Raw genomic sequence first — 24,892 nt, 5'->3', positions numbered from 1 at the left:
ACCTGGGATAGACCTCATCCGGTCCTCGGGACTTGTCCACCTTAATGTCTTTTAGAATACCCAAAATTTCCCCCATCCGTATGACAACTTGACCAAGAGTATTTAAACATCCATCCCGAGCCTCAACATCTGTCTTGTCCCTCTCCTTTGTGAATACCGATGCAAAGTACTCATTAAGAATCTCACCCATTTCCTCTGAGTCGACGCATAAATTCCCTCTTTTGTCTTTGAGTGGGCCTATCCTTTCTCTCGTTACTCTCTTGCTCCTTACATACGAATAAAAGGCTTTGGGATTTACCTTAACCCTGTTAGCCAAAGATATTTCATGACCCCTTTTAGCCCTCTTTATTGCGCGCTTGAGATTCGTCCTACTTTCCCGATATTCCTCCAAAGCTTCATCAGTTTTGAGTTGCCTCGATCCTATGTATGCTTCCTTTTCATCTTAGCTAGTCTCACAATTTGACCCATCATCCATGGTTCCCTAATCTTGCCATTTCTGTCTCTCATTTTCACAGGAACATGTCTGTCCTGCACTCTAATCAACCTTTCCTTAAAAGACTCCCACATTTTAAATGTGGATTTACCCTTAAACAGCTGCTCCCAATCCACATTCCCTAGCTCCTGCCGAATTTTGTTATATTCTGCCTTTCCCCAATTAAGCACTCTTCCTTTCGGACCACTCTTGTCCTTGTCCATGAGTATTCTAAAACTTATGGAATTGTGATCGCTATTCCCAAAGTAATCACCGACTGAAAGGGGATGGATCAAAGAGCCAGAAGCCGAGTGGGTGCGCGCGGAGGAGACCTCCTGCAGGGGGACCTCACTCCGGGCCCTCGCCACGGTAGCACTCCCATCCCCACACAAACTACACTCCAGCAGCCCGGTGGTAATAGCCACCCTCCAATCCTGGAACCAACTACGGCAGCAATTTGGCCTGACTAAAATGTCAGGTAAAGCTCCCATCTGCAACAACCATAGGTTCACGCCAGCGCTGACTGACGCCACCTTCAAAAGGTGAGGGCAGGACGGAGGGATACTGACAGTTATGGACCTATATACGGACGGCAGGATCACAACACTGGGCGAACTGACAGAGAAATTCAAGCTAGCCAGGGTGAACGAGCTAAGGTAGCTGCAATTAAAAAACTTCCGACGAAAGGAGACAAGGACATACCCACAACCACCACGACAGACACTACTGGAAGAGTCACTAGACACAAGCATACTAGACAAAGGAAACTGTAGCGACATGTACGACCGACTGGTAGAAGGGACTGACACCGTACTGGACGCAACAAGAAGGAAGTGGGAGGAGGACCTGGGGATCGAAAGAGGCTGGGAACTCTGGAGCGAAGCACTCCATAGGGTCAACTCCACCTCCACGTGCGCAAGGCTCAGCCTGACGCAATTAAAAGTGGTACATAGAGCCCACTTAACAAGAACCCGTATGAGTAGGTTCTTCCCGGAGGTGGAGGACAGAGGTGAACGGTGCCAAAGAGGCCCGGCCAACCACGCCCACATGTTCTGGTCTTGCCCCAGACTTGTGGAGTACTGGACAGCCTTCTTCGAGGCCATGTCCAAAGTGGTGGGGGTGAGGGTGGAGCCATGCCCGAAAGTGGCGGTCTTCGGGGTTTCAGACCAGACAGATCTATTCCTAGGGAGGAGGGTGGATGCCCTTGCCTTTGCCTCCCTGATTGCCCGCCATAGAATCCAGTTCAGCTGGCGGTCAGCAGCGCCACCCAAAGCTGCAGACCGGCTTCCGACCTCTCGGAATCTCTCCAAATGGAGAAAATCAAATTCGTCATCCGAGGGTCAGACGACGACTTCCACAGAACGTGGGAGCCGTTCACCCAATTGTTCCCAGACCTGTTCGAGCCAACAAACAAGCAGAAGAGCAGCCAGGTAGCCAAGAAACGGGAAAGTAGCCAAAGCATGAGAGGGAGAGATAGACCGGGAGGGGGGGGGGGGGGGGGGGGGGGACAGCTAAATCTAAGAATAAGGAAAGGCGAACCACAGGGCTGGGGGAGGGGTGGGGGAGGGCAGAAGCAGGGAGAGGGCGGCAGAGGGGAGAGACCAGGAACAATAGAGGAGAGCCAGGGAAGGGGAGGGGGGAGACAGGGAAATGTTAACAAACTTGGCATCCACAGGAACAGAGAAAATGGGGAAGACGGGAGGGCCGCAGAAGCGGAAGTGCGCACGAGACGACAACGTCAGCGAAATCCGTCCAGAAGAAGCAAGGGACAACCACGAACTAATGCCTACATATGCGTGTAAATAACTTTGCCAAGGGTACAGAGCTGCCGCTGTTGAGTCGGGGCATAATACCGTCTGCTGGCTTCGCGGGGAAAATTAACACTTCAGCAGCAGCAGCGATCCATGGGGGGGGGGGGGTGAGTGCCCCGATGGGAGGGGGTTGGAGGATTGAGGCACGTCGGGTAATGTCTAATGGATTGCTGATGTATACTCTCTTTATGCACTAGGTTAATGTTTACTAAGTTGCTGTGTTAAGATTATTACTATTTGATATGGAAAATTTTGCAAAACCTTATTTTAAAAAAAAACAGCAGGAGCAACCGGGGTGGGGGGCAATTTATTTTCCTTTTTGTAAGGGGCGCATGTTCTATCCTGTTTTGAATTTACTGTTAATTTGCTAAACTGTTTATCGTTTAGAGGGTTAAGTTGTTCTTTTCTGTTGGCATGTTGACCTTTCTTTGTATTATTTTCCTTTTTGGAGGGTTTTATAAACTTACTGAAAACTCTGAATAAACACATTTTTTAAAAAAATGTGTACAGGAGTGTGTTATTTATTTTTTTCATAAATTTAGTGTACAGAATTCATTTTTGTCCAATTAAGACGCAATTTAGTGTGTTTAATCCACCTAGCCTGCACATATTTTGGGTTGTGGGGCAAAACCCACGCAAACACGGGTAGAATGTGCAAACTCCACACGGACAGTGACCCAGAGCCGGGATCGGACATGTGATCTCGGCGCTATGAGGCAGCAGGGCTAATCCACTGCGCCACCATGCTGCCTTAATATGAGTCTGTTATTGAGCATACTTATGTGTTGAAGTCTATGTTTATATATTAATGCCCGTGTTAATATGTGTTTGTACTTTCCTGCCTTGTAATATGTGTTATTGTGGCCTTTTGCGTTCAACATGCATGTCAGTGTCTTAATGTTTGTGTCTGGATAAGCGCGTTTGTGCATGTATATGTGTGAGTGTTTCATCATAGAATCATCATCATAGAATCCCTACAGTGCAGAACGAGGCCATTTGGCTCATCGAGTCTGCACCGACCCTCTGAAAGAGCACCCTACCGAGGTGCACGCCCCCGCCCCACCCTCATAACCACATAACCTCACTTAACCTTTTGGATACTAAGGGGCAATGGAGCCAATCCACCTAACCTGCTCATCTTTGGACTGTGGGAGGAAACGGGAGCACCCGGAAGAAACCCATGCAGACACAGGAGAACGTGCAAACTCCACACAGTCACCCAAGGCTGGAATTGAATCCGGCCTTTGGCACTGGGAGACAGCAGTGCTGTGTATGCGTTGATGAAAAAAAAATGAAAATCGCTTATTGTCACGAGTAGGCTTCAAATGAAGTTACTGTGAAAAGTCCCTAGTCGCCACATTCCGGCGCCTGTTCGGGGAGGCTGTTACGGGAATCGAATCGTGCTGCTGGCCTTCTTGGTCTGCTTTCAAAGCCAGCGATTTAGCCCTGTGCTAAATGATGGTTGTTTATAACTATGAATTACTTGTGTATTGATGTCTCCATGTGCACTCATGTATATTCGTGTTAACATGTGTACGAGTCTGCTGACATATGTCTACGTGTACCCCTAATTGTGGTAATATGGATTATTGTCTCTGTCCTTAATTCTATACTTCTGTCATCGTGAAATTGTGCGATTGAATATGTTATTGGTTACATTTGTGTTTCATATTCTGATGTTAGTCTACTTGTTTGGTTTTATATGTTTGCGTTTGCATCTTTGTGTATCTGTGTGGACATCTGGGTATATGCGTATGTTTGTGTGTGCTTGTGTGCCTGATTGTGTACGTATATTTGTGTGTGTATGCGCCAATGTGTCTGTGTGAGTATAAACGTGTGTTTTTTTGTGTTTGTGTGCATGTTTGTGCATTTCTGTACACGCTCGCGTGCGTTCTTGTGTCAATATATGTGTGGTTCGTCGTGCCTGGGTGTATGTTTATGTATGTGTTTCTGTGTGTGTGCCTATGTGTGTGTTTGTGTCCATGTGTGCATGTGTATATGTTTGTGGGGGAGGGGTGTATGTATGTGTTGTGTTTAAGTCTGTTTAACTGTGTGTCTGTGTATTTGTATCAGCTACCTGTAGCTTTGCCAGTTGTGGGTATTATTGGCACCGTTGTAGAATATGTTGAACTTTCTGCATATAAATGTGTTTTGTGTGAGATGCAAACTGACCGAATGCAAAAATACAAGGAGGTGCCTCAGGAGAGAACAGTGGAAACCCAGGGAGAATTCAGTCACCAGCCTGGATTTGGATAATGGGGAATCAGTTTTAGCATACGAATAAGAGGAACTAGAGTGGAAAAAAAGTAACATTCTGTTGCATAAATAGATATTTAAAGAACATCGTTATTATGATGATCTTTTCACATCTTCAGGCAGTAAACTACAAGCCGACTTGTAATGTCAGTGACAGAATGCTCAGTGTATAGACCCGTCCACTCTCAAACTCGCTGCTTGGGGATTGGGAGGACAGTGAGTTAATCATCTCTGGATAAAAGCAAATTACTGCGGATGCTGGAATCTGCTGAGAGTTTCCAGCATTTTCTCTTTGGAGTGAATAATCTCTCTCTCTCTGGTCAACTCAACAAATTCTCTTTGGGTTTCCCCTGCTGAGGAGGTGGAGATACAGAGAGTTCACTCATCACCTTCCTCCTCTTTTCCTCGGGAACGTGGAGGTGGAATGGGTTAATATTGCCCATTTCTCTTTTTCTTGTGGAAGTGGGTGTACAGTGGATTAACTAATGCCCCTCCCACTCTCTTTGTTGGGGAAGCGGATGTACAGTGGATTAAATAATTCCCTCCCCTCTCTGTTATTGAATTGGTGGTACAGTGGATTAATTAATGCTTCTCCCCCTCTATGTTCGGGATGTGGGGGTACAGTGGATTGACTAATGCCCCTCCCCCTCTCTGTTCGGGATGTGGGGGTACAGTGCATTAACTAATGCCCCTTCCCTCTCTGTTGTTGGAGTGGGGGTACAGTGGATTAACTAATGTGCCTCCTGGTGGTGGATGGCAAATATTCAGCCTGGAGCCCAGTTACCAGTGACGTACCGTAGGGATCAGTTCTGGGTCCTCTACTGTTTGTGATTTTCATTAATGACTTGGATGAGGGAGTTGAATGGTGGGTCAGTAAATTTGCGGATGATACGAAGATTGGTGGAGTTGTGGATAGTGAGTAGGGTTGTTGTCGGCTGCAAAAAGACATAGATGGAATGCAGAGCTGGGCTGAGAAGTGGCAGATGGAGTTTAACCCTGAGAAGTGTGAGGTTGTCCATTCTGGAAGGACAAATATGAATGCGGAATACAGGGTTAAAGGTAGGGTTCTTGGAAATGTGGAGGAGCAGAGAGATCTTGGGGTCTATGTTCATAGATCTTTGAAAGTTGCCACTCAAGTGGATGAGCTCTGCAGAAGGCCTATGGCGTGCCATGCGTTCATTAGCAGAGGGATTGAATTTAAGAGCCAGTGAGGTGATGATGCAGCTGTACAAATCGTTGGTCAGGCCACAGTTGGAGTACTCTGTGCAGTTTTGGTTGCCTCATTTTAGGAAGGATGTGGAAGCTTTGGAAAAGGTGCAAAGGAGATTTACCAGGATGTTGCCTGGAATGGAGAGTAGGTCTTACGAGGAAAGGTTGAGGGTGCTAGGCCTTTTCTCATTAGAACGGAGAAGGATGAGGGGCGACTTGATAGAGGTTTATAAGATGACCAGAGGAATAGATAGAGCAGACAGTCAGGGACATTTTCCTCGGGTGGAACAAACCATTACAAGGGGACATACGTTTAAGGTGAATGGTGGAAGATATAGGGGGGATGTCAGAGGTAGGTTCTTTACCCAGAGAGTAGTGGGAGCATGGAATGCACTGCCTGTGGAAGTAGTTCAGTCGGAAACATTGGGTACCCTCAAGCGGCTTTGGATAGGTACATGGATTAGGGTAGAATGCTGGGGTGTAGATTGATTTGTTCTTAATCGAGGACAAAGGTTTGGCACAACATTGTGGGCCGAAGGGCCTGTTCTGTGCTGAATTTTCTATGTTTCTCTCTGTTGTCGAAGTGGGGGTACAGTGATTAACTGACGCCCCTCACCCTCTCTCTGTTGGGAAAGTGTGTTAACAAACTCCCCTCCTTTATTGGTAGGGAATTAGGGGATACAGTGTATTAAATACTGCAACCCTACCCCCCCCCCCCCCCCCCACGCATTGGTGTGGAAGTGGGGTCACAGTGGGTTAACTAATGTCCCTTCTGCGTTGTTAGGGAGTTGGGGTGCAGGGCATTTCCGAATGCCTCTTACCCTCTCTTTTTTGGGTAAATGGGGACACAGTGGATTAACTACTGCCCCTTCCGCCTCTCTGTTGGTGAAGTGAGGGTACAGTGGATTAACTAATGTCCCCCTCTCTATTCGGGATGTGGGGGTACAGTGGGTTAACTAATGTCCCTCTCCCTCTCTATTCGGGATGTGGGGGTACAGTGGGTTAACTAATGTCCCTCCCCCTCTCTGTTCGGGATGTGGGGGTACAGTGCATTAAAAAATGCCCCTCCCTCCTCTCTCTGTTGGGAAAGTGTGGTACACTGAGTTAACAAACTCCCCTCCTTTATTTGATGGCGAATTGGGGATACAGTGTATTAAATATTTCACCTCCACGCATTGGTGTGGAAGTGGGGTCACAGTGGGTTAACTAATAGCCCTTCCTCTTTGTTAGGGAGTTGGGGTGCAGGGCATTTCCGAATGCCTCTTCCCCTCTCTTTTTTGGGTAAATGGGGACAGAGTGGATTAACTACTGCCCCTTCCTCCTCTCTCTGTTGGGAAAGTAGGGGTACAGTGGATTAACGAATTTCCCTCCCCGCTCTGATTTTGAGGAAGTGAGCACACAGAGGATAAAGGAATGCCCCTCCCCATCTCTCTGTTGGGAAAGTAGGTGTACAGTGGACGAACAAAAGGCCCTCCCCCTCTCTCTGTTGGGGAAGTAGGGGTATAGTGGATTAACTAAAGATCCTCCTCCTCTCTCTGTGGGGAGAGTGGGGGTACAGTGCATTAACTAAAGGCCCTCCGCCTCTCTCTGTGGGGAGAGTGGGGGTAACTTTTTGTGGAAGTCGCGTACTATGGATTAACTAAAGGCCCCCCGCCTCTCTCTGTTGGTGAAGTGGGGGTACAGTGGATTAAATAATTCCCCTCCCCTCTCTCTCTTTTGAGGAAGTGAGCACATAGAGGATAAAGGAAAGCCCCTCCTCCTCTCTCTGTTGGGAAAGTAGGGGTGTAATGGATTAACTAAAGGCCCTCCCACTCTCTCTGTTGGGAGAGTGGGGGTACAGTGAGTGGGTTAATCATTTCCCTTTCCCCTCTCTTTGATGGGCAATTGCTGGTCCATGTTTCTGTGTGACCCTCAATTCAGTTCTCAGTGGGTGTGATGCAGCAATTTAAAGCTGACACTAATTTTAAAGGGATGGACAATGAGAGAAGCAGGAACACCGATATCTAAATGTGATGGGTTTGTTTGTCTGAAATGGGGAATTGTCCGATTTCTCCTCAGCTGGAGGAAAGTCAATGAAGATATTTTGCTGAATCCTGGAATGAATGAGTTTTACTCTGTCTCTAACCCAGGGGTATCTGAGCTGGGAGCTCTGGTTGTATCAGACTTGGGGCCGAGACCTGAAGAAATCCGGGTCTCATTGAACAGATCTAATATCAGCAAAGTGGAAGCGCCATTAATTAAGCGGCTGTGTATTTAAATCATAATTGGAGGAAAAAAAACCTTTATTATTTTTATTTTAGTTCAAAATATAACCAATAGATTCTCATTGACATGAATTAACGGTGTCCATCAGAGCGAGGGAAATGTTCACAAAACTGGGTTTACCGCTGGATTTATCAACCGTTCTGTTGATGATCTTCAAGGGGATGGCTTCATGTCCCACCACACAGGAGTAAGAAGCGCCGCTGGCCCACTCCTCCGCTGCAATGGATAACAGGCTGTACATGAAGAAGGAGCTATTGCCGTTCTCCGCCATCACCTCGGTGTTCTTGTAGTTGCCGGGATTCACCGGCTTGTCATTGACGGTCCACTTGACGAAGATCTCTCGGGGGGAGAAACCTCTCACTAAGCAGCTGAGGGAGACGAATCTCTGAGCGGAGACGTCTTCAGCCGAGGGCAGGAGGACAGAGACGGACGGTTCCCGCGGGTTGGGATCTGCAGAAAATGTACAATAAATGTCAATAAAATGGGGAATTCCGGAGACAATCGAACCGCGGGTTAGATGTGAGAGAAATGTGTTTTGTGTTGGATTTTAAAGGTTTCCATTTTCCACTTTGGGATCTGTCCGGTTTCCCAGCTCGGAGCAGAGGTGGACACAATCCTTTTCCCTGAGAATTTACGGATATTGGATTCGAAAGTTTCAGAAAGTGTACAGCAGGGAAACAGGCCATTCGGCCCAACTGTTCTGTGCTGGTGTATAAACTCCACACTAGGCTCCTCCCACCTCACTCCCAGAGGATTGGAAAACTGCCAAAAGGAAGGGAGTCAAAAACAGGGCACTATAGGCCAGCGACCTTATTAGCTGAGCATTTAAGCAGACAGAATATAATCAAGCAGGGTCTGCACGGCTTCGTGAAGGGTAAATCATGCCTGACAATTTATTGCAATTCTTTGAGGTGATAACGAGAAGGCTAGAGAGGGGGACCAGTAGATGTAATATACAGGAATTTTAAAACTGTGTTTAATAAGTGGATGTACTATTGCCATGGCTGGAGATACAAATATAGAAAATGGTGAGGATTACAGAAAATCGAGAGAGGGACAGAGACAGCTTAAGTTACTGAGCAAAAACTTCGCAGATGGAACATAATATTCGAAAATGTGAGGTTAGCCACTTTGGTAGGAGGAAGAACATAACGGAATATTATTTAGATAGAGAAAGCCTGCAGAAAGCTGAAGTAACGGGGGAATTGGGGGTCCTCGTGCTGAAACCACAAAACGCAAGTTCTGCAGGTAATATGGAAGACAAATCGAATGTTGACATTTATTTCATAGGGAATAGAATATAAACATGGGAAAGTCGAGCTAAAACTATGCAAGGCCTTCCCGTACAGGCCTCCCCAAACAGGTGCCAGAATGTGGCGACTGGGGGCTTTTCACAGTAACTTCATTGAAGCCTACTTGTGACAATAGCGATTATTATTTTTACAGCACCAGGTTAAAGTCCAACAAGTTTGTTTCAAACACTAGCTTTCGGAGAACTGCTCCTTCCTCATTCACTTGAGGAAGGAGCAGTGTTCCGAAAGCTAGTGTTTGAAACAAATCTGTTAGACTTTAACCTGGTGCTGGCAGACTTCTTAATGTGCTCACCCCAGTCCAACGCCGGCATCTCCACATCATTATTATTATTTAGTTAGACTACACCTGATACACTTTGAATAGTTTTGTTTCCCTTATCTAAGGAAGACAGATTGGTTTTGAAGGCAGTCCAGAGAAGGATCATGAGGTTGATCCCGAGTATGGAGGGATTTTCTTATGGGGAGAGGGTATTAAGGTTGGGCCTGTACTAATGGGGGCTGTTTAGCCCACTGGGCTAAATCGCTGGCTTTGAAAGCAGATCAAAGCAGGCCTTCGATCATGGTTCATGGTTCGATTCCCGTAACAGCCTCCCCGAACAAGTGCCGGAATGTGGCGAGAAGGGGCTTTTCACAGTAACTTCATTGAAGCCTACTCGTGACAATAAGTGATTTTCATTTAGATTCTCAGGGAGCTTCGTAGGATAAACGCTGATGGGTTGTTTTCCCCTGTGGGAGGGTCTAGGAGCAGAGTGCAGGATCACAAAATGAGGGTTCGCCCATTAACACAGAGATGAGAAGGAATTTCCTCTCTCAGAGGGTAGTGAAGCTGTGGAATTATTTAACGCTGGGGGCTGTAGATTCTGGGTTGTTCAGTATGTTCAAGGTTGAGAGAGACACATTTTAAATGAGTAAAGACGTCAAGCGATATGGGGATAAGGCGGGAAAGAGGAGGTAAGATCATCACAGCAGATCAGTCAGGATCTCACTGAAGGCTGGATCAGTGTTGATGGGCCCAATGGCCTACATCTGATCCTAAGTCTTCTGGTCTATGGTCTTGCTCCATCTAAACCCAATATCACTGTTGGGTTTCATTGTTCATTCATCTGCATATCTATTTCCCCCTTAAACGCTAAACGCCCAGAGTATTTCGTTAGTGGAATTACCAATCAGTATGGACCATAAATACACTGAATGCTAAATACTGACCGCTGCACTGACACTAGAAATAGACACAGTGACTCACTTATTGCTTCAGTCTCACCGCTCACCTATTTTTTTGTGAATTGAAATTCTTAAAGGAGTTGGCAGGTCCTGATGGCTCGCCACACAGTCAAACACAGCCCCACTCAGCCAGGCTTGTGTCGAGATGTTTAATTTGCTGACCACGCTCTCAGTATCTGCCCCAGGCTGGTCGGCAATCTTTGATTTCAGCGGCTTCTTCGCTTCACTCCAGGACACGTTGACTCCATAAGGAGCATTCGAAATGACGCAGGTTAAGGTTACAGTCGCCTCCAGTAAGACCTGTTCTATTGGCGGTGGCAGTATTGTTACTGAGGCAACAGTGCAAACGGAAGGATCTGTGATTGAAAAAAAAGTGGAAATGAACACAACTTTCATCTTCAGAATGAGGACAACAAAATTCAGCATTCGCTCTCCAACTGGGAACAAAGCAACTTCTAAAGATCGCCGTTAATCTTCTATACACAATGGAAAACCAGTTTGGTCAGAATAAACTATTCTCATTGTAAAATACAGTCAACCCCGATACCATTCTCATGAATCAGTATTGCAGCATTCCCAATACAAATATTATAGTCCTGATCTCAGAAACCTAATACCGAAGGCTGATTTATAAATAAGTTGGATGGACTTTGCAACACTTTCGTCCCGAGCTGATTTCAGTAAAGTGGTTCCAGACACCCACTGCCTCTCAAATATAATCAGCTATCTCAGGATAAAGCTGACATCAAGTCCACCTCACTTACTAAATGAATTCAAATTAGAGGAAACATTTATTTCTATACTGATCAAATCCTGAATGGTGAGCAATCCAAATGCATCTCTTACATCAGAATGAAACACAAACTACATGCCAGTAAATTAGAAGTTATTCTGTGCTTTGCACTAACTTCAGTAAATTCCTGATTTGGATTAACAACAGAGTGCAGGATGATTTATTGTTTCCTCTGTTTGTGCCTCTTACCAGACGCGGTGACGTTGTGACTTTGGGTGACCTCTTGATGAGTGACCTGGCAGGTATAGACCGCTTTGCTGAACCATTCCCCAGCGGAGAGTGTCAGCCGACTGCTCGCCGAGAAGTTCCCGTTCACTTCACAGGCGGGAGAGGTGAGAATTCCTGAACCCATGGGTTGTCCATTCTTCAGCCACTTCGTTGTCATTGACTTTGGACGGAAATCGTTAATTGAACAGACCATGGTTGCAAATTTCTTTCTTGTGATTTCTTCACTGGAACTCACGGTGAGGAGAACATTTGGAGCATAAATTCTGGGACCTTCAAGAAACACAATTAGATATTTCTTGCAGAAGAAATTGATAAACAAAATGAGTTCATATGCTTTAAAAAACGTTTGTAGTCAATAATGAAATGAAATGAAATGAAAATCGCTTATTGTCACGAGTAGGCTTCAAATGAAGTTACTGTGAAAAACCCCTAGTCGCCACATTCCGGCGCCAGGGATCAGGACTATGCAGAGTATTACAAATGAGTTGTATCCAAGACCCTATACAAGATAATCATAGGTTTCTGTTTCTCACAGACTCCACAACACTTACATGTCATTCCAATGCTCTTGTCTGAGCCGCTATGTCGAACCTCGCAGCTGATTTTGCTGCATCCCCCCTCTGACTCGGTGATGGTTAACTGGCTGCTCAGGGTGTAGATTCCCTTCTTGTTTCTCACTGACGGATATTTCTTAACTCCAGTGGTGATCAGCTGCCCATCTTTCTTCCAGGTAAGGCTGGTGATTTCTGGGGAGTAGTCCATCGCCAAACAGCCGTAGGTCACGGAGCCGTCGGTGTTGTGTTGCTGACAGGAGGAGACCAGGCTGTAGAGAGTGGGCGGAGACGGTGCCGCTGGGAGAGAACAAGTTAGATTCTGGTATTCGTGATTTATAAGTAACCAAACATTTCATAATTTGACAAGAACTATGAGTTTATCCTAACATTCACCGATTAAATCCTACATCCACATTGAATCTTCTATCAGTTCTATCGTTGGGAATCACCTACTTTTTGTCCCCTCTTTAGAAACTCACATCTCTCTCCATCTCTATCGAAAAAAAACACACTTTGATGTAATCTGAATGGTGTAACTTTCATTGGATTGAAAGAGAGGAGCAGAGAGTTTCCCCCATTATTTCGGCACCATGTAAAATAAAATGTAAATGTCGCCATAATCCCGGAGACTGCTCTCGTTCTGAAAGCTGACTGGTGGTGATTTAACCTGAGGGTCACCACACATCAGCCGAGGGGCAAAGTTGAGAATGGGGGTATTTTTGAACAACCTCACCGGTACCACAATTGGACCCGCGCTGTTGGGATTGATCTTTATCACGAACCAGCCGCCCAGCGAACTGAGCTGTGTACGTCACAATCCAACTAACTGAGCTGTGTACGTCACAATCCAGCTAACTGAACTGTGTACGTCACAATCCAGCAGACTGAGCTGTGCACGTCACAATCGAGCTAACTGAGCTGTGTACGTCACAATCCAGCTAACTGAGCTCTGTACGTCACCATCAACAGCACTTTGTGATAAAGAAGTTGTCTCTTCATTTGTACCATCGCAGTTTTGGGAAATTCCCTTTGTTCAAACTGACTGATGCCTCCTCCTCTCTCCAAGTCACTACCACCACTACCCAAAGCATCGAATAGTTAGTGACTTTGCTTGAATAATACCGTCGGAATGCACATTTATGTAATTACAACAAATCTCTAAATTTGAGTAAGCGCAACATTCTCTAATTTTAGGACCATGCACATTAACAGCGGGAGGCGGCCATTCGGTCCGTCGAGCCTCCTCCCTCATTCAATAAGATCCTGGCTGTGCTGATTGTGATGTTAACTCCACATTCCTCCTGTCACTGACCGGGCTGTCTGCAATCCCCCCGCACTCCGCGCTCCCTGTGTGTTCCCCCATCTCTCTGCGGTTCCCGGTGGATCTCTGCACCATTCGCCCGCTCCCTTCACTTTCTTGCAGTTCTCTGCTCTTTTCCACGGCTCTCTACTCTTTTCCACGGTTCTCTGCAATTTCCCTCGACTCTGCATTTTTTTCCGGCTCTTTGTGTTTTGCCCATGTGCGCTGCACCTTTCCCAGTTATTTGGGCTTTTCCCGGTCCCTGGCACTTTCTGCGGCCCTTTGAGCTTTTCGCCAGCACTGTGCGCTTTACCCCGTTTCTTATCGCTTATCGCCCACTCCATGGACTTTCTTCCGGTTCTATGCACTCTCCCGGCTCTCTACACTTCTCCCGGCTCTGAGCTCCTTACCCCGGATATCTGCTCCTCTCCCCGGCTCTCTGCCCCTTCCCCCGGCTCCCTGCCCCTTCCCCCGGCTCTCTGCGCCTCCCCCCGGCTCTCTGCGCCTTCCCTCGGCTCTCTGCTCCTTCCCCAGGCTCTCTGCGCCTCCCCCCCCCGGCTCTCTGCGCCTTCCCTCGGCTCTCTGCGCCTTCCCTCGGCTCTCTGCTCCTTCCCCAGGCTCTATGCACCTTCCCCCGGCTCCCTGCACCCCCCCCCCCCCCACCCCCCGGCTCTCTGCTCCCTCCCCCAGCTCTCTGCCTGCACCTTTCCCTTGCTCTCTCTGATTCTTTCCAGTTCTCTGTGCGTTCCCCCGAATCTCAGCCCTTTCCGCTACATCTCTGTGCTTTCCCCCCCAACTTTGTCTTTTCGCCGCCTCTTTGCTCTTCTCCCTCGCCCCGGCGCCTTCTCTTGGCTCCGGCGCCTTTCTTCCGGCTCTCTACACTTTCCTCCGGCTGTCTACACTTTGCCCCAGCTCTCTGCTCCTTCCCCCAGCTGTCTACACTTTCCTCCGGCTCCCGGCAATCCCGTGTTTTGCAGCCACATTCGGCCGCCATCATCATCAGTTTCGCCCCAGTTCTCTATTCCTCTCTCGCTGCAGACGCTCCCTTGCCCATTTCCTGAGCATGAGTGAGAGAGGATGAGTGAGTAACTGAGTGAGGGTAGGAGAGTGAGTGTGGGTGAGTGAGTAACTGAATGAGGGTAGGAGAGTGAGTGCGGGTGAGTGAGCAACTGAGTGAGGGTAGGAGAGTGAGTGCGGGTGAGTGAGTAACTGAGTGAGGGTAGGAGAGTGAGTGTGGGAGAGTGAGTAACTGAGTGAGGGTAGGAGAGTGAGTGCGGGTGAGTGAGTAACTGAGTGAGGGTAGGAGAGTGAGAGAGGATGAGTGAGCAACTGAGTGAGGGTAGGAGAGTGAGTGTGGGTGAGTGAGTTTGGTGATTGAGGATATATGAGTGTTGATGAGTGGCAGATCAGGGTGACTGACTGAGTGAGGGTAAATGGGTGACGCTGTGTCACCGAGGAAGAATCAGTCAGGGTGGGTGAGAGAGAGTGAGTGAGACGCAGAAAATGAGTGATGCTGGGTGAGTGAGATTCTGTAGTGAGCATGAGTGAGGGTGAGTGAGTGAGGGTGAGAGAGTGAGGGTGGGTGACTGAGGGTGGGTGTGAGGTGGGTGAGTGAGGGGGTTGACTGCCGGCGAGTGAATTGAGTGGTGAATGAATGAGGGGGAGTCAGTGAGTGTGGGTGCGTGAGGTTGGGTGAGTGAGGGTGAATGAGGGAAGGTGAATGAGGAAGGATGAATGAGTGAGTGCGGGTGAGTGAGGGTGAATGGGAGTGTCTAAGTGAGCGAGGTGCATCATTGAGAATTAGTGGGTGGGTGAGTGAGGGTGTGTGAGTGATGGTGGTTGATTGAGTGTGAGTGAGGGGATGGGTGTGTGAGTGAATGAGTGTGGGGGGTGAGCGAGGGTAAATTAGGGTGCGTGAATGAGAGTGAGAGAGTGAGTGTAGGTGAGTGAGGGTGAGTGAGGGTGAGTTAATAAATGAGGGTGAGTGATAGTTAGTGCGTCCGGTGAGGGTGGCTGAGTAAGGGTGTATGACTGTGAGTGAGGGTGTGTGAGTGAGATTCTGTGAGTGAAGGCGCGTGAAAGAGGGTAGGTGCGAGTCTTTGTAAGTGAGAGTGAATGAGTGAGGCTATGTGAGTGAGGGTGAAATATGTCAGGGTAGACGTGTGAGGGAGGACAGGGGGAGTGATGATGACTTAGAGGGTGAGTGAGTGTGGGTGATGGTAGTTCGATGAGGATGAGTGAGAATGTGTGAGTGAGTGTGGATTATTGAATGAGGGTGTGTGAGAATAAGTGAGGGTGGGTGAGTGAGTGAAGGTAGTGAATCAAGGTGGGTGAGTGAGGGAGAGTGAGTGAGAGTGTGTGAATGAGAGTGAGGTTGGGGGAGTAAGGGTAAGACAATAAGGGTGAGTGATGGTGGATGAGGATGTGCGAGTGAGGGTGGGTGAGTGAGAGTGTGTCAGGGAGGGTGTGTGAGTGAGAGTGTGCCAGGGAGGGTGGGTGAGAGAGAGTGTGTCGGGGGCGTGGATGTGTGTGTGTGTCAGGGAGGGTGGGTGAGTGAGGGTGGGTGAGTAAGGGTGGGTGAGTGAAGGTGTGCCAGGGAGGGTGGGTGAGTGAGAGTGTGTAAGGGAGGGTGGGTGAGTGAGAGTGTGTCAGGGAGGGTGGGTGAGTGATAGTGTGTATGTCTGGGAGGGTGGGTGAATGAGAGTGTGTCAGGGAGGGTGGGTGAGTGAGAGTGTGTCAGGGTGAGTAGTCAAAGTGTGTCAGGGAGGGTGGGTGAGTAGGAGTGTGTCAGGGAGGGTGGGTGAGTGAGCGTGCGTAAGTGTGAGTACGGTTGAGTAGTGTTCAAGAGTGAGTGAGGTTTGGTGTGACGGTGGATCAGGGAGGGTGGGTGAGTGAGGGTGGGTAAGTAAGAGTAGGTGAGTGAGGGTGGTTGTGAGGGTAGGTGAGTGATGATGGATGAGGGTGGGTGGGTGTTTCAGGATGAGTGAGTGAGGGTGAGTGAATCAAGGTGGGTGAGTGAGGGAGGGTGAGTGAGAGTGTGTGAATAAGTGAGTTTGGGGGAGTAAGGGTAAGACAATAAGGGTGAGTGATGTTGAATGAGGATGAGTGTATGTATGAGGGTGTGCGAGTGAGGGTGGGTGAGTGAGAGTGTGTCAGGAAAGGTTGGTGAGTGTGTGTGTGTGTCAGGGAGGGTGTGTGAGTGAGAGTGTGTCAGGGAGTGTGGGTGATGTGTGTGTGTCCGGGAGGGTGGGTGAATTAGAGTGTGTCAGGGAGGGTGAGTGAGTGCGAGTGTGTCAGGGAGGGTGGGTGAGTGCGAGTGTGTCAGGGAGGGTGGGTGAGTGAGCATGCATAAGTGTGAGTACGGTTGAGTGAGTGTTCAAGAGTGAGTGAGGTTTGGTGTGACGGTGGATCAGAGAGGGTGGTGAGTGAGGGTGGGACAGGCAATGAGGGTGGATGAGTGAGGGTGGGTGAGTGAAGGTGGGTGTGAGGGTATGTGAGTGAGGGTGGGTGTGAGGTTGGGGGAGAGAGGGTCAATGAGTGACCGAGAGTATGGTGAGTGAGGGAGGGTAAGTGAATGAGTGAGAATAGGTAGTGAGAGCGAGCGAGTGAATGTGAGTAAGTGATCATTCCCAGGTGCTCCCAGCCACACTCCCTGACACACTCTCCCAGACGGTATTTCTCCGGATGATATTTCGTACAGGCTCAGCTCTCTGTTGCCTGTTGTCCACAGCCGAGCTGGGGGCTCCTCCATTCGACTCCACCACCCCCACCTCCCCCTCTTCCTCTCCATCGATCCTGTCCTGATTCTCCACATTGATCAGCTTTCAGTAACACGGGCTGTGTACAGTCAGACAGCAGTGTAGATCACTGGGCACCTGCTTTAATACTGTCAGTAACACCGGCTGTATACAGTCAGACAGAAGTGTAGATCACTGGGCAGCTGCTTTAATACTTTCAGTAACACCGGCTGTGTACAGTCAGACAGCAGTGTAGATCACTGGGCAGCTGCTTTAATGCTTTCAGTAACACCGGCTGTGTACAGTCAGACAGCAGTGTAGATCACTGGGCAGCTGCTTTAATACTTTCAGTAACACCGGCTGTGTACAGTCAGACAGCAGTGTAGATCACTGGCGAACTGGTTTAATGCTGGTGCCTTTCTTTAAGAAATCCGGTTTGGTGCACAAACAAGATATCTGAGGCGGCTGGAAGGAAAAGATACAAGAAATGGGCTGCACAAACATTTTGCACCAAGTTTACACCATTTTTGGCGACCCTTGGGACCGTGGTTTCGGCTCGTTCCCTGGTTATTTGTTGTGTTTTTGTGTCCGGTGCAACACATGGAGTTTCTCCCTATATATACGGGTGTAATTTCATTTTGCACAGAACCATTAACACTGGAACAATAACGATTCCTGCAGCTTCATGCATTTGCTTTGCAAATGGGTATTTTCAGCCCAAAAAATAATTGTAATATTGTGTCAGAGAGAAAATGTTTTCAAATGTTCAGTTTTGTGATGTAGGCCTCTCTGGCTAGCCCAGGATATATTTCCCATCCCTAATTGACCCTGAGAAGTCTGAAATCAACTGCCTTCGACCAGTGCAGCGCCTGTGGTGTGGTCATACCAAACATCCTGTTCGGGAGGCAGTTCCAGGAAGTTGAAATGAAAAAAAATGAAAATCGCTTATTGTCACGAGTAGGCTACAAATGAAGTTACTGTGAAAAGCCCCTAGTCACCACATTCCGTCGCCTGTCCGGGGAGGCTGGTACGGGGATCGAACTGTGCTGCTGGCCTGCTTGGTCTGCTTTAAAAGCCAGCGATTTAGCCCAGTGAGCTAAACCAGCCCCTCAGCGACAGTGAGGGACGGTGATGTATATCTGAGTCAGGATGGGTGGCTTGGAGGTGAATTTCCAGGAGATTGTGCTGCAATATATCTGTTGTCCTTGTTGAGATGGTAGGTGTCGTGGGCTGGGAAAGCACTGCCCAAGAAGCCTTAATGAGTTTCTGCAGTGCATGTTGCAGATGGTACACACTGCAGCCACTGTTCGTCAGTCGTGGCGGGAGTGAATACCTGTTAACGGCTTGCGAATCAAACAGGCTATTGTGTCCTGGATGATTTTGAGCGGCTTGAATGCTATTGGGATTACCCTTCTCCAGGCTAGTAGAGAGTATTCCACCACACTCCTGAATAGCACCTTGCAGATGGTGGACATGCTTTCGGGTATCAGAAAGTGAGTTTTGCTCCACAGGATTCCTAGCTTCTGACCTGCTCAGTTTCTGGTCAATCTTAACTCCCAGGGTGTTGATAGTGGTATTTCAGCGATGGAAATGCTATTGAATGTCAATGGGTTTTGGTTAGATCCTTTCTTGTCGAACATAGCCATTGACTGGCACTTGTGTGACGCAAATCTTCCCACTTTTCAGCCCAACGAATGATATCGGCTTGTTGCATTTGGACATGGACTGCTTCATTATCTGCAGAGTCGAAAATGGTGCTGAACATCGTGCATTCATCAACGAAGATCCCCACTTCTGATCGGATAACGGAAGGAAGGTCATTGGTGACGCAGTGGAAGATGCTAGGGCCCAGGACACTGCACTGAGGAACTGCTGCAATGATGTCTTGGATGATTGTCCTCCAACAACCCAACCATCTTCCTTTCTGCCAGGTGTGATTCCACCAGTGCAGTGTTCTCCCTGATCCCCCTTGAATGCAGTTATTTTCCCATGACCTTTATTGCCACAAGTAGGCTTACGTTAACACTGCAATGAAGGTTCTGTGAAAAGCCCCTCGTCGCCACATTCTGGTGCCTGTTCGGGTACACAGAGGGAGAATTCAGAATGTCCAAATCACCTAACAGCACTTCTTTCGGGACTTGTGGGAGGAAACAGGAGGACCCAGAGGAAACCCACACAGACACGGGGAGAACATGCAGACTCAGACTCCGCACAGACAGTGAGCCAAGCCGGGAATCGAACTTGGGACCTTGGCGCTGTGAAGCAACACTGCTACCATGCTCTTTGATGCAACACTCGTTAAAAGTATGCCTGGAGTTCAGGCCAGTCAGTCTCCCCTGAGAGGGAGTATGAGTTTAGGTCAGAGTAAGTGTGTGTGTGCCTGTTTGTGCCTGTGCTTCCGAGAGACTGCACGTGAGAGAGAGTGCGTGCATGTGTGGAGAGAAAGTATGTGTGTATGTGTCTGTGAAAAATGTGTATGTGAGAGTGGAATAGTGTGCACGAGAGACAGTTTCTGCATGAGAGTGTGTCCGAATGGATGTGTGTAAGTGACAGGTATGTGTGCGTGAATACGGCAAAGAGGCAATGTGTTTGTGTGAGACAGTGTGCAAAAGGGAGTGTGTGCGTGTGATAGAGATAGCGTGTGTGAGAAAATGTGGGTGAGTAGAGAGAATATGAGAGTATGTCTATGAAAGAGAGCCCATTTGTGTTCATGGGAGATCTCGATTGTGTGTGTGTCTGATAGAGAATGTGTGAGAGAGTGTATGCTTAAGTGCGTGCGTGTGTTTGAGTGAGATAATGAGTTTGAGAGATACATTATGTCGGAGAGTATTTATTTGTGTGAGAGAGGGTGTGCAATTGAGGGAGTATGATAAATATATAGGTTGTGTGAGTGCGAGATTCTATGTGCGAGTGTGTATGTGCGCGAGTGTGAGAAAAGAAGTATGTGTGTGTAAGAGACTGTGTGAGAGAGTGCGTGTGTGAAAGAGATTGTGTTTGTGGGTGAGAGAGAGGGAGGGATGGAGAGAGAGCATGTGACAGTGTTCATGGGAGAGAAAGAAAGCATGTGAGGAAATGTGGCTGTGAGAGAGACATGATGGTTTGTGTATGCGTGTGCGAGAGGAATCTTGGTAGAGAGAGAGAAATGAGAGATCGGTGTTTGCGAGTGTGTGTCCATGTGTGTGCGAGGCAGTGTGTCAGGAAGATTGTGTGAGATAGGGGCTATCTGTGCTTGAAAAGCAATTGTGTATGTATGTGTGAGTGAGAGAGAGAGTGTGTGTGTGTGCTTCAGACTGTGTTTCAAATAGAGAGAAGGTGTATGTGAGAGGGAGAGAGAAATAATGTATGCATGAGAGAGTGTTTTGCGTGAGCGAGTTTACGTGTGTGTGAGAGAGGAGATATATTTGAGAGATTTTGTGAAAGAGGGCGTGCATGTGAGAGAGAGATAATGTGTGTGTCAGAGAGAAGGAGGGAGAGAGATAGAATATGAAAGAATGTCTGTGAGAGGTAGAGAAAACGCGCGTCAGAGGGAAATAGTAGCGGTGTGTGAGTGAGTACGCGAGTCTGAGAGAGCATGTGAGGAAGTGCGCATGTGACAGTGGGCGTGTGTTTGAGAGGAAGAGACATGTATATTTGAGAGAGCGTGTCTGTGAGAGTGTTTTCGTGTGCGTGAGAGAGTATGTATTTGTATGTGAGTTATTTTGTTGCGTGTGAGAGACGTGTAAGCGAATGTATGCATGTCTGTGCGTTAATTAACACAGCGATAGTCATAGTGTGTGTGAGAGACAGCGATAGTCACAGTGTGTGTCTGTGTGAGAGGGAGAGACTGTATAAGAGTGCGTGTGAGGGAGTGTGTGTGAGAGACGTGTACGAAATAATGTGCGTGTGAGAGAACCTGTAAGCGAGAGTTAATGTGTGAAACGCAGAGAGAAATAGTGTACATGTGTGTGAGAGAGAGAGTGCGTGTGAGAGTATTCCTGTTGCAGAGACACTGCGAGAGAGAATGAAAATATGAGACACATTTCGTGTGTGTAACATTGTGTGTGGGAGTGAGAGAGAGAAAGAGAGAGAGAGCATGTGTGAGAGATTGCCCACTGATATAATCTACATTCATAATTAAATAAAATCAGCTAAGTAATCAAGGTGTAACACACTGAACTGAACACAGCGAAGTAAACAAATTTGTTGCTTCCTCAATTCATTTCAGATACTATTTAAATTCTTTAAAATTTTTGATATGTTGCACAGCAGTATACAACTCAATTGTAAGAGATTAATTATGCTGAATTAATTCGCACTAATATTACATTGCAAGTTATTGTCAACTGTCAGTTAGTTAGTTCTTCTGTCAGATGATTTGTTTTATGTAATAAATAAAACTAAAAATAGTTTTCCATAATCCAAACATTGCTTTTAACTTGAAACCTATGAATTAATTGGGGTTAAATTAAAATAACCCAACACTTCAACATTGTTAAACAATAAATTGGAAATTACTGAGGGAAATATTCAGATATTTATATTACTTTTACTAAACTCTAATAACATTTTAATAATTTACTTTTTTATTTACTCCCACTGCCCTGTTTTAATCCACTAAAGTGTAAACTGTGCATAGTTTGAACGCATTGATAAATCTGAAACTCTATCTATATACATATATGTGTGTATTATTATAAGGTCCCTGGCAGTTTGTCATCAACAAACGTGCTACTACTAGATTTAACAACTCAGACAATACCTGTGACTAAATTATTAAACATATTGTTTAATTAAAGAAGATCCAAATTAATCGGTGTGAAACTTAATGAGAACATTTCATTCAGATTCTCTGCAACACTGAAACAGAAAGAGAAAATGGAGTCGAGATTTTTGTTCAATTTAGCATTTAATAAAAAATTAGCATAAAGCTAAAATATAAGCAGTTCTTCTATAGTCTGTTCTTGCAATAGTTATATTCTGTGTACAGCACAGCTATGGGAGGCAGGATGCTATTGTTAAACGTAAAACTAATGTTAATCGTTTGTAATTAAATTAATCTATTTGACATTCAAGCTTTTACTTTCCAATCTCTAGTTATTTGCAGCCTAAACCTTCCTACAATACAATTAAAATCATATGAACAATTCATTGACCGCCTGTGACTTGCACTTCTGCGTAAACTGGTTAAAATTAGATTAGTCCCAATTATCTCGCTATTCAAGTACAAATTGAATTGAAGGAATCATATTGTTGCAGCTGAACAGAAATAATATAATAACGGAATGCAATTGTTTCCAAACTGCAATGGAAAGCTCTTATTTAATTCAATGCAAAGGCAATTAGTGATATGAAAATTAATTTAAATTATTTCTGAGGAATCAGTATCTTATTATTGAAATAGTTTCAGACATAATCAAAAATGTTCCCAGCCTATAAACATTTTGGGTCATGTTAATTGTGTGCAGTGTACAACAGAGTGATGAAAGGTGATCAACGATATTAATATCAAACATATTTAATTAATATGAAGTTATATTACCGAGTTATTATTTGAATTATATTAATTCCATATCCAATTTGCAAACTTGTTCATTACTAATTTGTATTGCAGCAACGAATTGTGGACTGAATGAGCGTTGTAAACCACGATTTAGTTCAATCTGTAAATGGCAGCAAATTTTTAAAATGCTCTAACGTATCTTGAATTCCTTTCTTCATTTCCCACCTGCCAGTTTTCTGCCTACAATCCTGCGTCAAGAATTTTCAAACTATTTTGCTTTCAACCAGGAAGCGTGTAACCGCTCAGTGTCACCCAGTTTAAACAATGCAGCAACAATGCGGAAAAGCCAAAACCTTTCACAAATGTTAAACATTCAAAGTCACCAAGACCACACAATGTCATCAGCAGAAAAACACTTAATCACATCACTGAGGAACTGAAATCCGTCTCATGGAGAAGCAGCTCAATTCTACATTGAACACAATCAAATTTAACATTGTAAGCAATTCTCAGTATAGAATGCAGCCCGTCACCAAATGCACGAATTATCCAACTAAATATAAATCTGAAATAACAGCACTAGCATTATGTGGAGGTAGAATATGTACAACAAATTAATATTGAACCATTACCACATTTTATTCATAATGGGTTATATTTCACCACGTTAAATGCAGAAATGACAATCTGTTTCACAAATTTTACTTATTCAATCTCCTCAGCAGGAAAACTCGAAAACCCATCACTGAGGGACTTAAATCCGTTTCATGGAGAAGCAGCGCGATTCTGCATTCAACAGAATCAAACGTAACATTTCAAAAACATCTCAATATCGAATACAGCAAACCAACTCGCCACCAAATGTATAAATTGTTGAGATAATCAGAAATCTGGATAAATAGCAACAGGGTTCTGAGGTGGCGGAACATGATGAACTAATTATCATAGAAACTTTACCACACTATGAATATTATATCATATTTCAAACATATTGAAACATTTTGTTTGCAGTCGATGGTAAAAACTGCAGCCACTGAGAGTAAGCATTGCAAAAACGCTACATTGTGATGGCAGTAACAAACAACGTCCTGAACGAGCGTCATAAACATTGGCTTATTTTAATTTGCAATTATCACTTCAAATTTAAAAAAAAATCACTAACAGCCTCCCTGCTTTCTGCTACAATCGTGCGGCAAACAGTTTCAAAATCGTAGACTGTTTTTATTCAATCACAATAAGTGTAACCGCTCAATGTATCCGAGTTTAAACAATGCAGGAACAATGCAGAAACAATGTAGAAACGTCAAACGGTTTCACACATTTTGCCGATTTAAAGTTTCCCAGACGCACACTTGGCTCAGCTGAAAAACACAAATCACATCACTGAGGGACTGAACCCCATTTAATGAAGAAGAAGATTAATTTAAAATGTAACTTAGCAAAAACATTTCAGTTTTAAAACAATCAAATCCGCCTGTCATCAAGAGAGTGAATAGCTAAACTAAATATAATATGGAATAATATCATCATCATTGTGAATGAGCGGAATATGTTCAATAAATTAATTGAGAAACTTTGTCATATTTTGTTAATATTGGGTTAAATTTCAAACACTTGAGCAGTAGATGGTAAAACCTGCAGCCGTTAGATACCATTGAGTTAAAAAGTCATATAAATGCCAAATTGCTGAACATACGTTCGATATTTAAACGGCCGCACAGTCTCCTCAGCAAATAAACAGCAAGCCACAACAACCAGGGACTGAATCCCTCAGCAGCACCTTTTTATCAAGAAACGGAATAATTGTATCAGCCTTTTTCGATACAATCAAATTAAATATGGCAAACAAATCTCAATCCAGAATCTAGCTGCTGCTGACGACCTGGTACACAATACCCTACCAGTTATTCTATTTTATTTTTTATTGTATTCTTTTTTACTATGTGCTATTTTCTTCTCTTTGGTATGTTTGGGTGTGCCCTTCTCTTCTATATATGTGTATATATATATGCTTCTTATCCTGTGTACATAACGGTAATTATACCTTGTTCAAAAACCCAATAAAAAACATTTCTATAAAAAAATAGATAAAAATATAAAACAACGACTGAAGTAAAACAGTTGGTCAATAATTGAATGGTTCTTACTTGCAGTCACCGTCACCATGGTCCCCTGTCCCCAGTCTTTGAAGGCGTACGGTGCCACAGTGAGACATAGCGTGTCAAATACTGCGGCAGACTGCTAACTGTAAAAT

The 24,892-nt window shown here is 45.7% G+C and overlaps 1 gene segment (V, D, J or C); it reads right to left on the bottom strand.

Annotated features, from left to right (window-relative positions):
• Positions 1 to 8,012: 8,012 nt before the first annotated feature.
• On the bottom strand, positions 8,013 to 24,879 carry LOC119959661. The segment is given in 5 exon segments: positions 8,013 to 8,463; positions 10,595 to 10,903; positions 11,530 to 11,838; positions 12,120 to 12,419; positions 24,786 to 24,879. Coding segments are annotated over 5 exon segments (1,329 nt in total).
• Positions 24,880 to 24,892: the final 13 nt, after the last annotated feature.

The sequence above is a fragment of the Scyliorhinus canicula genome, unplaced genomic scaffold, assembly GCF_902713615.1.
Source record: "Scyliorhinus canicula unplaced genomic scaffold, sScyCan1.1, whole genome shotgun sequence".
In the NCBI taxonomy this organism is placed as follows: domain Eukaryota; kingdom Metazoa; phylum Chordata; class Chondrichthyes; order Carcharhiniformes; family Scyliorhinidae; genus Scyliorhinus; species Scyliorhinus canicula.
Note: the sequence above shows the minus strand (reverse complement) of the source record. Positions and strands in the feature narration are given on the sequence as shown.